Source organism: Oryza sativa, chromosome 12, assembly GCF_034140825.1.
Source record: "Oryza sativa Japonica Group chromosome 12, ASM3414082v1".
Taxonomy (NCBI): Eukaryota; Viridiplantae; Streptophyta; class Magnoliopsida; order Poales; family Poaceae; genus Oryza; species Oryza sativa.
Genome location: NC_089046.1, coordinates 24,741,490 through 24,758,154, shown reverse-complemented (window position 1 = coordinate 24,758,154; position 16,665 = coordinate 24,741,490). Strand labels below are relative to the sequence as shown.

Genomic DNA, 16,665 nt, shown 5'->3' with positions numbered 1-16,665 from the left:
CAGTAAAATCCAGACAACAAAACCAAATTCTCCATACAGGTAAAGGTAAACTGTAACATTGACCAGTAAAATCCAGGCAACAAGACCGAATTCTCCATACAGGTAAAGGTAAACTGTAGCATTTACCTGTAAGCGACGACAGGATCAAAGGCATTGCCAGAATTTTTCATTATTGTTGTGATTAATCACAAGTAATGGAAGTTCACTATCATGTACCCTAAGATGTATCATCCTGACCACCAAAAGCCATGGGTGTACCACCCAGCCCTATGACACTAACTCTCCCTCCGCCTGAACCTAACTAAACTGTAGCTTTCTACAGCAGAATGAATGGCAATGCAACACTGCGACAGGTTGCCTACACTGGTCAACATAAGATTCACTAAAAGAATCCGAGATAACTAGCCACCCTCATTCATCCGTTTAACAGATGAGCAGAAATCTTGTCACGTACCCGAGAGGAGTTACCTCCCAGTAACTGGGGATTACACACTACAGCTGTCTCAAGATCTAGCAATGAAGCTTGGTAGGAATAGTCAGCTGAACCTGTAGAGCGTTGATACTGCACGCCATTTATAACAGCAACAGTAGTCACATTTGGATAGTTCATCATCACTCTCTTTCCCCTTGATTTCGCCACGCCCATACAAGACTTCAGCAGCCGACTTAAGTATGCATTCAGCCCAGAGTTGAGCACATCAGCACACTCCTGAGTCAAGCTAAGACCTTCAGCTTGCAGCTTATTCTCAAGTAGCTTCAACAAGCGCTGAGCTTCTGGCAATTCACCATTTTTGTAGCATATCAACGAAGGATGAGGAATCGAAGGCCGAGAATTCTGAGCCTTCGGATCTCCAAACGAAACACCCAAAGGAGCCCTAATCGGGCTTCTGCTCTGCGCATACACTGGACTGCCCCCGGCCTGGTTAACCTCCTCGCCATCCTCCACAGACACAACCTCCAACGGCGCCTTGCTCCCAGCCGACACAAACTCCCCGGTGCCCTGATGACCAAGCGGCGACTTCCCGAGCGGGCTCGGCCTCTCGAACCTCGCCTCCCGGGTAGCCAACGCCGGCCCTCTCATCACACCCGCCATCACGCCATGGTTGGCCACGGCCCCGTTGGACACGGACACGGTGCTCGTCTGCGAGTTCCCGGTGGTTGCCTGCCTGCTCGGCGGCGGAGGCGGGGGCGGCGCGGTCGCCAAGTAGGCATTGCTGAGGATCGACCTGATGAGAAAATTGTGATACTTGATGTTATCCCTCCCCATTGTAGCCACGCAGATCTTGTCGAACTCCTCCTTCCCAAGCTGCCCACCCAGGAACTTCTTCAGGCTATGGAAGTAGTGCTCGGAGCGCTCGGCGCCCAGCTTCTTCGCAATCTGCGACTTGATCTCCATCGTGTCCACGCGAGCAGCCACCTTCTTCGCCACCGGCGGCTGCATCTTGGAGACCAAATGCAGCAGCTCACCGGCGACCAAAACCCTAGCCGCCGCGGCGCGCGGCGAGATTCGAAGCGGCAACCTGCGAAAACCAGATCAAAAAAAAGAAAAGAAAAGAAAGCAAGCAATCAATCTTTAGCAGGGATCAAGAACTCCACAATCCAGCACAAGAACACACGCATCCCCCAAGCTGCTGATCCAGGAGCTCACCGAATAGTTGGAACAAATCTAACCCTAACCCCATCTCTGAAGCAGACCTAAACAGTAATAACCTAATCGGAAACCGGAAGCAAACCAAGCTCGAATTTTAGACAAACCCCAGCCAAATCCGGGATGAACACCACCCAGAAAAAAAAAGCCCCCGAATTTCACGGGGTATAGAACTAGATTACGAAACACGGAATGGATTTGGGGGAAGAAGAACAGCAAGATGGAGACTAACCTCGATTGGGAAGAGCGTGATGATTCCGGATGTCAAGAACTCAGAATTAGGGTGAAAAGAAAAGAAAAAAATGGATCTTTTTTTTTTCGGATTGCGGCCGCCGCAATCGCAGTTTATATTTCCCCCAAATTTTGGTTTTTTTTTCTTTTTTTTTTCTGGGCCGCGAGGACGAACTCGACCTCACAAGGCAGTGTTTGTCACGGTGGCTCGTGCGCTAATGTCTCTCTGACAGGTGGGCCCCACGCACACGCGTCAGGTGTGTGTGAGACAGGCAGGAGAGGAGATAGGCAGGTTTGCCTCTGCCCCTGACACGCACGTGCCGAAATGCAAAACTGACTTATTAAGGCTAATGATGAGTACTTGTGGTCTAATGCAAGTGTTAAGTGTGGTCTCTCCGTTTTGTTTGGGTGTAAAAGATGGTTAAATGAACAAGATATGGTAGATTTGGTTCTTTACTCTCTATCTCTCTCTCTATAAGTGTGATTTCTCCTTTTATTTGAGTTGGAGATAGTAAAATGTAGAAGAACTAAGGTAGTGTTTGGTTTCGGGACTAAGTGGGATGGGATGGAACCATCCCTGATTTTTGGGTTGGGATGATTCCACTCACATGTTTGGTTTGTAAGATGGGACGATCCTAATTTTTTGTTTGGTTGAAGGGATGAGAGAGGGAAGGGATGGACGCCGTTTGCAATCACCGTCAACCGATCGCCAGATCTGCCGCCACATTCCTCCCCATCGCTGGAGGAAGAGCAAGAGGATGAGCCGGCGGCGAGCAAGAGCAAGAGGAAAAGCCGCCGCCGCTCCTTCCCATCGCCGGATCCGCCGCCGTCCCTCGACTTCCTCCTCGCACGCCGCCGCCGCTCCTCCCCTGCGAGCTCCTCGTTGCAAGCCGCCGCAGCTCCTCCCCATCGCCGAATCCGCCGCCGCACCATCGCCAGATCCGCCGCCGCCCCTAGACCTCCTCCTCGCACGCCACCGCCGCTCCTCCCCCGCGAGCTCCTCCTCGCAAACCGCCACAGTCCCCATCGCCGGATTTGCTGCCGCCCCTCGACCTCCTCCTCGCATGCCGCCGCCGCTCCTCCCCGTCGCCGAATCCGCCGCCGCAGTCCTCCCCATCGCCGGATCCACCGCCGCCGCCCTCCCCACCACTGGATCCGCCGTCGCCGTCGCTGAGCCCCCCGCCGCCGTGGTCGTCGTCGCCGAGCCCTGCATGGTCGCCGTCGCCGAGCCTGCAGCTGTCGCCATCGCACGAGCCGTATGCTGCTGCTCCCGAGGGCGAGCAGTGCGAGCGCGGTAGGAAGGCGTCGTCACGCCGTTCGCTCGTCCCAGGTGGGACGAGTTCGTCAGCCACATTTTTCCGGATCGGTTGGTCCCGGATCTAAGAATTCCTCTCCAGGGACCAACCCATCCCACTCACCCCTCAACCAAACACCCCTAAAAGTGGGTTCGTCTCATCTCATCCCATCCCATCCCTTCAACTAAACACTACCTAACAGATTGGTTCTTTACTCCTAAAGAGATGAGGAGAGAGATAGTGAGAGATAGAGAGATTGAGTGGACAAAGTAATTGGTAGGGAGAAAGTCTATTTTTTTAATAGCCATTGTGAGATGATTGAACTGTAAAATGAGATTTCATAATGTGATTCTAAAACATAGGGATATTTCCCATTTGTTTGTGTCGGAATAGAACACTAGCTAAATTATAGTCATTAGTTTTCACATGGAAATTCTATTGTATTAACTTGTGGCTTTCCACGCTAAAATGAATTAACATGCAGTTTCCCGCGCAAAAATAAAAAGTTGATGTGTACCATTCCCACGTAAAATTAGGTCTACGTGTCACTTCCCATGCTAAAATGAATTAACATGTAGTTTCCCGTGCAAAAATAAAAAGTTGGTGTACCCTTCCCACGTAAAATTAGGTCTACGTGTCGCTTCCTACGCTAAAATAAATTAATATGCAGCTTCCCGCGCAAAACTAACGTGCAGCTTAAGGTAAGTTTAGGGTTTCCTTGTTTAAATGCTATATAAGGAAAAAAAAAAGTGCTATATATACTTAGGCTGTGTTTGAGAAGAAGAAAATAGATAAGATTAGAAAGATACGTAAAACGAGGTGAGCCATTAGTGCATGATTAATTGAGTATTAACTATTTTAAACTTTAAAAATGGATTAATATGATTTTTTTTAAAATAACTTTCCTATAGAAATTTTTTACGAAAAACACACCATTTAATAGTTTGAAAAACGTACGCGCGAAAAACGAGGGACAATCTCTCCTATCTCCCCTGAAAGAACGCAGCCTTATATGAGTGCAAACTTTGTCGTATATGGTCACGCTTCAGCTCTTGGTGCATATAGGATGACGTTGGGTTGTCCGCCTCTTTTCTCCAATCCAATCACCGTCTTGAATGCACTACCCCCAACAGAAGATATTGTCTATCTAGAAATTCTCACAACAAAATTCATACAACGATAATAAATTTATCAAAAATTAATAAAAAATAAACTGAGTTCAACTCAGTAAGAGATGTCGATGTACATCCCCGCTACCCAAAAATCAAATTTTGGTGGAATTATTTATATGTTGGAAACAAAGACTCTCCCTTCGTAAAAGTTGAGGTAGCATCATTTTCAATTGTTAGGGGAGTGATTAAGTTGAAAACAAAAATAGTATCAAACTGCAATATTGTGCAAATCAAGTGACCAAATAAGCTAATATGCCCAACCCTTTTTTTCGTTCATATGTTGCATCTTTTTTTAGGGATATTTTTAAGGTACCCTTAGAATAATACTGGCCGTCCACTCTTATCGATCTAATGGACCTGATCTTCTTCTACTGTCAGTAGTAGTATGTGCAGTAGAAACCACGTGGAGGGCAAAACCGTAAAGAAAAAAACACAGTAATATTACGCTTTATCGGTGATTAGATGGAATGGGCGCGAAATGTGCGGTGAGAAGGCGGCGGCGAAGGCAGGATGTGATGAGATCGGCATCTATGTCGCCGTATGGTGGCCGTCGCTCTTCCGGCCACCATGAGTGATGGAGTTCTATTATGGAGTACCAGTTAATTCGTCTCCGCGATGGCCAAAAATTATCAGACGGCAGCTGGACCAGTCTTCGATGCGGCAGTAATTCGCCGGCAGAGCACACACAAGAAATGTGGCCAGCATCCTCGGCGATGCCGACGCCGTCCAACGGGCCGCACAAATGGGAGGTTGACCCTTCCGGGTTTCTCGGCGGCTACACCGGCGATATAACTTTCTCTAATAGATAAATGGTCAGAAATACCCTTACAATTTACAGGATAAAGTAAAAATTATCGTATAAATCAACGGTCAGTTTTGATTTATACTACCCTACTGCCATCGCTCGTAAAGGTACTGTAAAATGACCCTTTTTTAGTTTAATCACTTCAAGCAATTTATTTATTTCTTAATTAAACTAAGTACACGATCTCTTTACAGTAACAGAAATAGAGAGCAAGTTGGAGGCTCCATCTTACCCACGTCCGGCGTTTACTTCCCAAATCCGAAAGCAATTCGGCAACATCGTTTTCAGATGCACCAATAAGTCGCAGATGACACTTTTCTGAATATCACATCTTTCTGATTGAGTAGACAATTAACTTTCTTGTCTAATCACCTGATGTATTTGGCATCATTAAGCTCTGAAACCTCAGAAAAATCCTTTTTTAAGTAGCTAATGTTCACCTCTGATGCATGAATTAAAGAAGAATCAAGAAACAGCTACTGAAGAAGGTGAGAACAATAATTTACGGATAAAACTTCTACATTATGTATCTATGTTAGTGATTTAAAAACTAACGCTGCAAAATAAACTACAATAAAAACGTCTAAAATTAAGTTTTAAAATTTAAATTTTGACAGCAATGTATGGGTCAGCAAGCGTGCAGTGTAAATTTGGCTGCAATCGGATTTTTAGTGTAGGGTGTACTTTACTGAAAGATGAAGTAGTCCGCAAAATCTACAACAAAATTGATGCTCTTTGATGAAACGGCCATAACATCTAGTAGAGTACTTGTTACTACTTCATTTCTTATTGCTCTGATAGTCTGCATCACAGGAGGAATCTTGCATTATTTCTGTAGTTTACTAACTAGGTTTCACTTTGGTCAAATTAAGATTTCAAAAGACAAGATTTGCTCCCATGTTTCAGGGTTCAGAACTTCAGATATAACAATAATCTACTAGTACTGATTAGAACACATGACAAGTTCAGAAACTGACAGCATATTGACTAAAACCTGTAAACAACAGATGCAAATAATTGTGCATTTTGCATAATTAACTGCACTGGGAGTTTGATGGGGCCTTGGGGCTACATTGATTAGAGGAATCAGCAGTTTGGCTACAGCTAACTCGAAAAAGGATGGATCATTAACGCATAACTAATAACATATTAAATATTATAAATTAAAAAAAGATTTATTTATTTATTTATTAAAAATATTTTTTTCATAAACACATTATTAACGTAGTTTTAGAAATGTGCTAACAAATAAACGAGAAGTTGTGTTTCAAACTGCTGAAAAGAATGCCCATGGTAAAAAAGACAAAAAAAAGAGGGGCCTTTGCCTCGCCAATTGTTTGCTCTCTTCATGGTATGATCAAGATCCTCTGTAGTCAAAGTCTGACATGTGCGCCCGATAATTTCTGAGTCCACATGTCAACGATAAAGGTATCGTACATTTGACTGCAGAGGATCTCAATCGGTCGTGGTGGGGGATGGAATGGGAAGGGTGAGAGTGTGATATAAACAAGTGGACCCCACTTCTCTCCACCAACGCTATCTAGGACCGTGTATTTGTGTGATCCAACGGCACGAAATACCTCAGGGGGTTCCAGTTTTTTCCCCCCGACCCCCGAGGGGCGCTCGAAATAGGCTTGAAAATGAGGGCTCTTTTTGGAAATTTTTGCGAACCTCCCGCCGCCGCCTCACCGTCGCCACCGGCGATCGACGGCGGCGGCCGGCCAGCTGGGTGATGCACATCATGAACTTCTCTGTTATTTTGCGGCGTGAGCTTGCTACTGATGAAGTGATTAACCGCTTGCTGCTATCTTGAGTCGGTTTTCAGAAATGTGTTGGATCAAAAAGTGTCTGCGTTGTACTATGTAATTCTATAAAAAAAACTATCAGTTTTTTTTTTGATGAACTGGATCGAAAGAGCAGGAATTGCACTGCAAGATAAATGTAACATTAGCTCCGTTTTGCGCTTTGAAGATGAATTTGAGTTGCACTGCAAGATTGATGGTGTCATTGGGCTTTCTAGCTACTTGCTGCAGATGAACATGAAAAAGGAAGAAACTATTTTTCAAGCTGAAAGACCAAGCTTCTTGATTTGAATGTGATGAGATTAATTGCAATTGTAAAAAGAATCAGCTTCTCAGCTCTGAAAGCTGAAGCTGTTACACTTTACTGAAAGATGAATTTGTGATGTAACTCTGCAACAGAATTGGTTGATGTTCTTCGCTAAATTGCCACAATTTCTCCTCAACTAATTTCTGATTGATCTGCCAGTTTGCATGACACAGAGGAATATCTCTGTACTTAATTAACTAACCTGTATTTTTCACTTTGACATATTTGCAAAATGTGTTCCCAATGTTTCAGAACACAACAATCTCCTGACAAGAACACATGATCATCAGGAGTTCAGAAAACTCACTGTACTCTTCTGCATTTCTGTTGATATTTCCAGATGTGAATCACTGTACACTAATTCTCCTTGCTGACACTGAAAATTCTGCAACAAAACCCATGTCTCTCAATTCATTTCTGATTGATCTGCTACTCTGCAATTCTGCATCACACAAACAGGAATATCTCTGTACTTAATAAACTAAACTGTATTTATCACTTTGGGGGCAAATTAATCTTTGACATGTGCAAGATTTGCTCCCATGTTTTCAGGATTCAGATCACATAAGACAACAGTTTTTTTTCCTGACAAAAGCTCATCAGGAGTTCAGAAAACTAAACTGTATTCTTCTGCATTTTCTGTAGATATTTACTCAAACTGAAGAGAAGCCACTGTAATAAATTCCAATCACTGTACACTAATAATTCTCCTTGCTGACACTGACGCCTTCTCCGGCGTGCTCGCCGGCGGCGAGGAGGAGGGCGCAGACGTCCTCGACGTCGTCGTCGCCGCCGTTGTCGGACGCTGCCGATGAGGATGATGATGATGATGATCCACGGAGGCTGTCAGGCGGCACCGGCGTCAAGAACTCGACGCAGCCGGTGGCCTTCATGTGCTCGACGCCGTAGTACATGGCGACGCCGGCGACGGCCACGGCGGCGCTGACGACGAGCGTCCTGGCGGAGGCGAGGCACATGACGGTGGTGATGAGGACGACGGGCGGGACGCACATGGCGGCGGCGCCCGCGGCGCCGACGGGGATCCGGTACGGGCGGGGGAGGTCGGGGTCCTTGACGCGGAGCTTGACGAAGGCGGCGAACACGGCGAGCATCCCGAGGCCGTAGAGGAAGTTGAGGAACTCGACGATCTCCTGGAAGCTCATGAAGGAGAGGATGACGACGCCGGTGGCCGAGCAGAGGATGCTGTACGTCGGCGTGCCGTGGCGCGACCTGCGCGCGAAGATCGCCGGGATCATGCCCATCTCCGCCATGCCGAGGAGCTGGAACGAGTCGCCGCTCATCTCGGCCTCGAAGAGCCCCATGTTGGACATGGCCGCGGCGGCCTGGATCCACACGCGCAGCCACGGCCCGCCGATCCGGTCGCCGACCACGGAGAAGAACCCGTCCGTCCACTCCCCCGCCGTCTCCGACGGCAGCGCGCCCGTCCCGGCGAGGAGCGGGATGAGGTACGCGCCCACGACGAGCCCCACCGCGCCGAACACCGCCTTCGGGAACGTCTTCCTCGGCTCCTCCACCTCGCCGGCAAGCGTGCTCGCCTTGTCCCAGTAGTTGAGGTTCCAGAACATGGAGTTGAAGTAGGCGCGCGGCTCAACGGCGGCCACGTTCACGGCGAGCCACCGCGACGGGCGGATCTTGGGGGCGGCGAGCACGGCGAGCGCGACGAACGGGGAGAGCGAGAACGCGGTGAGCGCCAGCGCGGAGAGGCCGACGAGGTGGAGCCCCCGGAAGTTGAGGTAGGTGAGCGCGGCGGTGAGCGCGAGCACGGCGAGGGAGCGGGCCGGCGGGGAGAGCACGAGCCCCCCGCCGGAGCGGAGGTAGTCGAGGAAGAGCACCGGGTAGAGCGCGTTGTCGAGCGTCCCCGACGCCCACTTGGAGAACCCGACGAGGAACGCCGCGGCGGGGCCGAACGCGGCGGAGACCCAGGCGACGTAGCCGGCGTTGGTGGGGAACGCGGAGGCGAGCTCGGCGGTGACGAGCGCCTCGGGGAGGGACCAGAGCACGGGGAGGACGAGGAACCCCAGGATCGGGAGGAGCGCGCCGCCGCCGGCGCGGACCGAGTCCTCGATGCCGAAGGGGCCCCCCGACACGTCGTAGAAGATGAGCGCGACGAGGGGGAGCACCGTCAGCCCCCGCCGCCGCGCCGGCGCCGCCTCGCAGGCTCCGGTCATAGGCGCCGCCGCCGCCCGCGCGGGGGGTTGGGGGTTGGTGGGGCGCCGGTGAGGCGACGGCGACGGCGACGGCGACAAGGTGTTCGACGAGGTCGCGTGGGCGTGGGTGAGGAGGAGGGGAAGATATTGTGGGGGGTGGGTGGGTGAGTGAATGACAGGTGGGGCCCACGGGGTTTCTGGTCCCGCGGGAATGGGAGGAATCGCGCGGGGTAATCGCGTCGGGTCGGTGGGCCCACGTGGCAGTGTCGGATGCTTTAAATTAATTTTTGCCAATAGGCCTTCTAATTGTTTCTTTTATGGTTGATAAATTAAAGTTTTTATGGTTGACAAAAGGCAGCACATGGCGCGGCTCTGTCGCTGGTTGGTTGCAGGAATTGTACTCCTTCCCAAATAAAATAAACAATGTCTGACTATAAGCAATTTTTTTTAAGAGTAAAGTGTACGGGCGGTCCTTAAACTTGTAGCGGTATGTCATCTAGGTCCCTAAACTCTTAAAATGCAAATCCAAGTCTCCGAACTTGTCATAGTGTGTCATCTAGATCCCAAATCACCACAACCCCTTCAGGATCCTACGTGGCGTGTATGTGGCATGCCACACGGACATGACATGGCATTATTTTGACTGACAAATGGGACCCATTTAATTTTTTTCCTTTTTCTTTTTTTTCTTATCTTTTTCCCCTTTCTTCTCCTTTCTCTGTGATCCGTGCAAGAAAAAAAGGAAAAAAAAGAAGAATGAGAAGAAAACGAAAAAGAAAAAAAGAGAGAAGGACACGTCACGTCCATGTGGCATTGCCACATCAGCACAACGTAACATCCTAGAGGGGATGTGTCAATTTAGGACCTAGATGATACACTTTGACAAGTTCTGGGACCTAGATATGCATTTTGAGAGTTTAAGGACCTACATGACACAACCTTACAACTTTAAGGACCGCCAATGCACTTTACTCTTTTTTTTTAACGAATCGATATTTATAGTATGTCAATTTCATAGAATTTAGTAGGAGTAAAAGTTGTGCAAATACGAAAAGAAAAGAAGTGTAGAGAAAAATTAAGCTAAGGGATGAGTTCGGATAGCCGTTTCGTTCCTGCTAGGGCTCATGTTTTTTGACCTCCTCGATTTTCGCCACTAGGGCTACCGTCGAAAGTTCGTTGTGTTGGAACACTATTTGGTTTCTCTCCTTCCAAAATTCCTACGCCGTAAGTACGATGAGGGGTGCGGATACCTTGTTTTGGTAGTACCTCGCTAGTGGCCAATATCGTCCATCATTCATGGACCGTCGTAGTTGTGCACCACATTACCGATTTGATTTGCTTGAGCGAGGTATATGTTGATAGCATGTCCCATATATCTATTCGTGTATCTATATTCCATTAGGAGGTGGAATGACATTGTGGGTTGTGCCAGCAAAGTGAGCAGTAGGTAATATCTAAACTTTAATCATAAGTTAATTTATTTTGTAATGGAGCGCATAACAAGGGGCTTAGCTATTAATTTTTGGTTTTATATTGATACAAACCAAACAAGAGCTAGCTAATTTTGCACTACTGGTAGGATAGAGTCATAGAGAACCAAACGAGTCTAAAAGATTCGAGTAAAAATTGGTCAATGATAATCCCACGTCATATCCACCCTTTTGCAATAATGTACACCTAACGTTTGTCACGTTGTTAGTTGGAAAAACGCACAAGATACATTAAAATGTGTGACGTTTGGGATTTAGCATCAACATCAGCGAGACGTCCGTGCGTGTGCCCGATGGGAGAATCGATGCTCGCTTCTTCATTTCTTCGCTTCCGTTTTTTTTTTTCCTTTTGCTTGATTCGATTGGTGATTCTTTCATATCTGTTTTTCTTTTCCTCGATTGGATTGGTGATTCCTTTGGTTGTTTACAGCTGAAGCACGCTATAGTATTGCATAATCAAGCGTACTAATAATTCTTTTAAAGCAAAATGGATCAAACAAAATTGCTTGTAACTCCATCCATGGCGATTTTATGATAAAAAAGAGGATGGGATTGTAAGTAATCTTTGTTTCCAAGAGCAATCACAATCACAATCACAGTCAAAGAGCTCCAGTACCCAACAGTCCATGTTATTCGGCCACAAACGCTAAGCATCCACAGTCCATGTTATCATTCTGTCTGTCTGTTAACAAGTTAGTAAAAGTTTAGCAACATGTCTATTGGGAAGAAAAGGGAAAAAGATCGGCAAGGGCTACAAACGTACGAAAACTCCATCAGATCGGTTGGACTGAACTCCATGCCACAAGAGACTACTAACAACATACTCACCCAGCTACAAGTCTACAGTGCTCATTCATCCAGGGGCTCACATAAATTACAAGATGCTGTACGCCCCTCCAGACTACATATATGTACAGATTAAAATTAGCAGTTACAAGGCAGCAAAATCCTCAAGGAAGCGTTGTAGTTGTGACCTCCATAGGTTATCTGCAAATTTGAAGGTGCAAGGAGCCATCATTATTATTATTATTTAAAATTGTGTTCTCCTAAATTGGAAGTAAACTGCAGTCAAGCACAGTAAGTAGGCAAGGGCAGCCAACAGTCCATCACATGGTAGTGATGAATCATATCTGAAACAAGTATCCAAATCCTATCTAAGATCAAGGTAGTGTGGAAATTAAAATCTTTCTTGAGATGATTTATTCCTTCAGTTTCTGCTGACCATCTGGATTCAAATTGGAAAGTTCAGATTTATAGGTGCTTGTAATATTAAAAAATTCAACATATTGCAATTTAGTAAGGAGTGTGCTCAAAGTTCACTCCCACGTATAACAAAAGACACAAGTGCAATTATCCACTGTATAATTCTTACTTCGAACTTCCGATGTTTCTACCACACACTGCATACCTAAACAACAAAATAAAGACGTACCATTGCTGGACTTTTCTGAACTCTGTTAGCACAGGGTATATGTTCTCAAAGGCGGTATACGTCTCATCCCTCACCTATAAAGACAAGTACATTCAGACATACAAAAAGGAATAGACAATCAAGGGTATACAAAAGGAAAGGCTGCTTACCTTTGCTCCGGTCAAAACAATCTTGCCTGAAACAAAAATCAGAAGAACAATCTTCGGTTGCTTCATCCGATATATCAGACCAGGAAAGAGTTCAGGCTCATACTGGAAGACAAAAGGCACAAGACATGAGAATAGCATAACATATGTGAAAGAAATATCCTAAAAAAACATGCAAGGATTCAACTTACACTTGAGAAAGCACCATGAGAATATGCAAGTCCCTCCAGCCTGATTGGAAATTTAACATCACAAGAACCAACAATGTTCTGAATCTTGAAGTCCTGGTATAGTGCAAATGAGTTAAACATTTAGGTACAATCTTACAGAATGAAAATGGTAGGCATTTGCACAGATGAAAATTAATCAAGCCTGAAATAGTTACCTTAAACTTAGCAGCAAAGCCAAGCTTTTGGATAATACGAGCATACTGGCAATAAAAAAGTGTTAGACTTCACGTAGCAAAATAAAATGAAATAAAATAAATACTCCCCATACCTTTCTTGCTGCAAGCTTTGATTGTTGTTCGCTCTTTGCCCCAGTACATACCTGGTAAAGGACAACAAAAGATTTATAAACATGCTTTTAATTCCACCACAAATGCTAGCAGGTCATGGTGCCCACAGAGAAATTTTGGTTAACAAGCAAATTTGATTTTTATAAAAAAGAAGCAAAGACGCAGCAAATCGGTGCATCAAACCCAAGACAACCCCTTCTTAAGTCCACTGCCTAATAGTCAGGCCCCATACAGCGTACTAGTAAGCCTAGGCTGTGAACTCCTTCGTTCTCATGCTTAAAATGTGAATTTATTATCAGAAAAATGTATTACTTTAAGTCTGTAACACAGATATTATCCCTCCTGATGAGAACCAGCAAAGCAACTTTTAATGAAGATTTTATCCCAAAAATGCTGACCACCAATTATCCTTCAACAAGCTTATTCGGATCAAGACATTGATCCAAAAGGAAAATCAAGTGAATTTTCATAAACAAGCCTTTTAAAATTAAGATATTGACGCGACATGAAGTCCATGTGATGTGTCATTGCTGATTATCCATCAACAAATAAATATGACAGGTTCAATTTATTGTCAATTCTGATTATGCTTTAAGACAATAAAAAAGTTAACAAGGACAAACTATACATTTACAGAAAGAGCACTACTTATCTGTTATTATGTAACAGCAATGCAACAGCAAACATGTCAGAAAATCAGAGCAAACTTAAATTTACAGATTCAGCATTGAACTACAGGCTGCATGGATCAGGTATGGATGTGATAGCTGTTAAAAAAACAAAGAAAAACTAAAAAGATAGTAGGCTAATAGAAAGCAGTTACACATCAGCAAAAAGAGTTCATCAATCAATATGCGTTATAATAGCTACAAGAGCAACAAAGACAGGTGATAAAGCAATTCACAAGTCAATAAGAAGATGAACAAACAGAATATTTGCAGTCTTAGCTATACAAAGAGGTTGAACCATACCATTTTACCCGATGCAAATATCAGAGCTGTAGTTTTCGGTTCTCTTATTCTCATGATAACTGCAGCAAAACGCTGTTTGTGAAAAGAGGAGTTAGCAAACTAAAACATATATTACAGTGCTTATATTTTGGAACGGATGGAGTAGATAGAGATGCTATAACCTCAGTGTGCAGTTATCTCTGTTTCTTTCAAAATGTATCCATTATTAAAATAAACATAATAGCCTAGATTTAGATTATGATATTACATATAATTACAAAATCCCCCAATACATCATGCTGTATCTGATACGTGCAGCACAGATTAGAAAGTGCATAAGCACTAAATAGAGCAATTTTAGAATCTTAATTGTAAAGCAATTTGCTTATCCATGGGACAAGCTGAGCGTGATGAATGTATTCACTCTCTTAACTGAGATTTACAATATAAAACTGGACTGCCAGCTATGCATTTATCCATACCGACCTCTAAAATTGCACTCACACTTGCGTTATACACAAAGGAAGTATCATCCTAGGAACAGACCATAGGATTGTATGGACTTGTCTACATATTACATGCTAGCAGGATTAAAATAGGTAAAATTTTCACATGCAAAGAAGATATCCTTTCGAGCAAAATCAAAGACACAAGAACACACCAAAGCCATCATAATACCTTTGGATTATATTCTGCATTGCGTGCTTGCAAAGCTATAGCTTTGAGGTCTAATTTGCAATCCAAATTGACCGTCGACACGATGTTTCTGCCATCAAAATAGATGAGAACACATAATGAGGACTTCAATTTCCTTGGTGAGAGTATCCAAAGGAAGCATGATAAGCCAAAACAGAGTGGAACACATGCAGTCTACCAGCTATGATCCCAACGCTGAAACATAAACAACCCAGAAAGGCAGCAAAACAGGCATGCGCACTTGTGAGAACACATGGAAGCAGGTACACTATGACAAGCAGCAATATAAGCATGCTCGACTTTTTCTGCAATGCACACCAGCATGCAAAATATACATGCCTGGTAGCAATGTAGGCAAACCCCAAAAACGTTTCGATGCACACCAGCAAGTACAGCATGCTAATAAACAGCCAGGTTTGGGCATATTGGCCCGTACAAACAAGTATAAAACTTAGTGGGGTTATACATGGATCAAGCCTAAATATGTGGTTCACTTGTTCAGAGCTTGATGCTGTCTAAAAACATGCATTGACCCATTGTCAACTGTATGTATCACATGAGCACCATAAACTCTCCACAGACACAATACCTCCCTCTAAGGTTGAAATACGTGATGAGGGGAAAGAATTAAATCCTACAATTTAGATGCATGATTGATTGATTGATTATTTATTTATTTATAAACCTTAATTTTTTTTTAAAAAAAAGAACAGCTGACAAGCTGATTCTCCAAGACTCCAACCATATGAATTCATTCATGAGAAAACAAACATCTGTCCAGCTAAAAAGAGTTGTTATGAAGACCGGACAATGGATCCGTCACAGCACAAGCACATCGGCTGCCTCTATTTCTTCTCGTACCGGACTCGCGGATCTCAGATCGCCCCCCTTTTTCATCAATCAAGCAAATCAGAACCTCAAACATGTAGTAACCCCCCAAGCTAAACCTACCACCAATCACATCATTTGCAACAACAAATAATATCCCCGGCCCCCAAAACAAAACCAAATCAACAGCGCGCGACGAGTTAACCGCTCCACCTCAAACTCAACCAGCTCGATGAACCCGCACATACAGATCCGGGCGGGGGCGGGGGGGACTTACTGGAGCGTGGGGATGATGCCGGAGGGGTGCTTGACCAGGTCCACGGGCTCGCTCCCCTCCAGCGCCGCCGCCGCCTCCGCCGCCGCCTCCGCCGCCGCCATACACACCCCCAAAAACCAGATCCGCACCCCACGAATCAATCCCACCGGTGAAGAAGAAGGAAAAAAAAAGGGCGGGAAGAGAGCGCGCGCGCGAAGGGGGAGGGGGAGGGAAAAATTTCGAAATCCTAGGTCTTTTATATAGCGATCGGAAATCGGAAGCGGGAGAGGGGGGGAGAGCTAGGGTTATCGCGAGGAGAGGATGAGGAGGGGAGGGGAGGGGAGAAGGTCGCGGCGAGATGTGGATGCGGATGGGTGGGGTGGGGTGGGGCCCAGCGGATGGGTGGACGGGGTGCGGCCGGTCGGCGGTCGAGGTCACCTGCTGCAGCCGGTGGCCGTGTGGCATTTTGTTTTTTTTTGTTTTCTTTTTAAACCTCTTTTTATTTTTAGGTTTTCTTTTCAAACCTGGAAAAAAAATGATAGTAGTATATTTCTCCATTCGTCCTAAGATATCGGCATGTTTAGATTGGTATAATTAAGATGTGTTTATCTATAGGAGGGGTGGGGGGCGGGCAAGGACATCGTGAAGCAGGTAATTAACGTTAAATACGTTCTTATCATCATGCAAATGGTAAACAAGTAAACAACTACTACTATTGAGCATAGGCTTATTGCCGGCAATAATAAAATAAACTAATATTATGGCGTGTTCCACTTTTTTTAAGAAAAATGTTCACGTTATACAACGGTTAGTCTTTTTTTTAGATGAGTTTCACCATATTTCCTCACGAAATAAGTTCACCGAGGTTCGTTAGCTTAACACGATAATTTTTTGTCTCTTAACCACAAAACTAGAAATGTGT

The 16,665-nt window shown here is 45.2% G+C and overlaps 3 protein-coding genes across 3 annotated transcripts; all 3 read right to left on the bottom strand.

The window, feature by feature from the left end:
* Positions 1 to 141: 141 nt before the first annotated feature.
* LOC4352635 (uncharacterized) lies at positions 142 to 2,044 on the bottom strand. Its single transcript, XM_015765230.3, has 2 exons — positions 1,881 to 2,044; positions 142 to 1,520 (listed from the first exon to the last, which is right to left on the bottom strand). Exon 2 carries the CDS (start codon positions 1,439 to 1,441, stop codon positions 416 to 418), a length of 1,026 nt encoding a protein of 341 aa, XP_015620716.1. The 5' UTR covers positions 1,442 to 1,520; positions 1,881 to 2,044; the 3' UTR covers positions 142 to 415.
* A 5,684-nt stretch (positions 2,045 to 7,728) lies between these two features.
* On the bottom strand, positions 7,729 to 9,617 carry LOC4352634 (probable polyamine transporter At3g19553). Its single transcript, XM_015762685.3, has one exon. The coding sequence runs from the start codon at positions 9,447 to 9,449 to the stop codon at positions 7,959 to 7,961; it is 1,491 nt and encodes a 496-aa protein (XP_015618171.1). The 5' UTR covers positions 9,450 to 9,617; the 3' UTR covers positions 7,729 to 7,958.
* A 1,914-nt stretch (positions 9,618 to 11,531) lies between these two features.
* LOC4352633 (TATA-binding protein 2-like) lies at positions 11,532 to 16,066 on the bottom strand. Its single transcript, XM_015763030.2, has 9 exons — positions 15,765 to 16,066; positions 14,642 to 14,729; positions 13,985 to 14,056; positions 12,995 to 13,045; positions 12,882 to 12,926; positions 12,688 to 12,780; positions 12,500 to 12,601; positions 12,351 to 12,424; positions 11,532 to 11,905 (listed from the first exon to the last, which is right to left on the bottom strand). Coding segments are annotated over exons 1-9 (627 nt in total). The 5' UTR covers positions 15,866 to 16,066; the 3' UTR covers positions 11,532 to 11,904.
* Between the last annotated feature and the right edge of the window lie 599 nt (positions 16,067 to 16,665).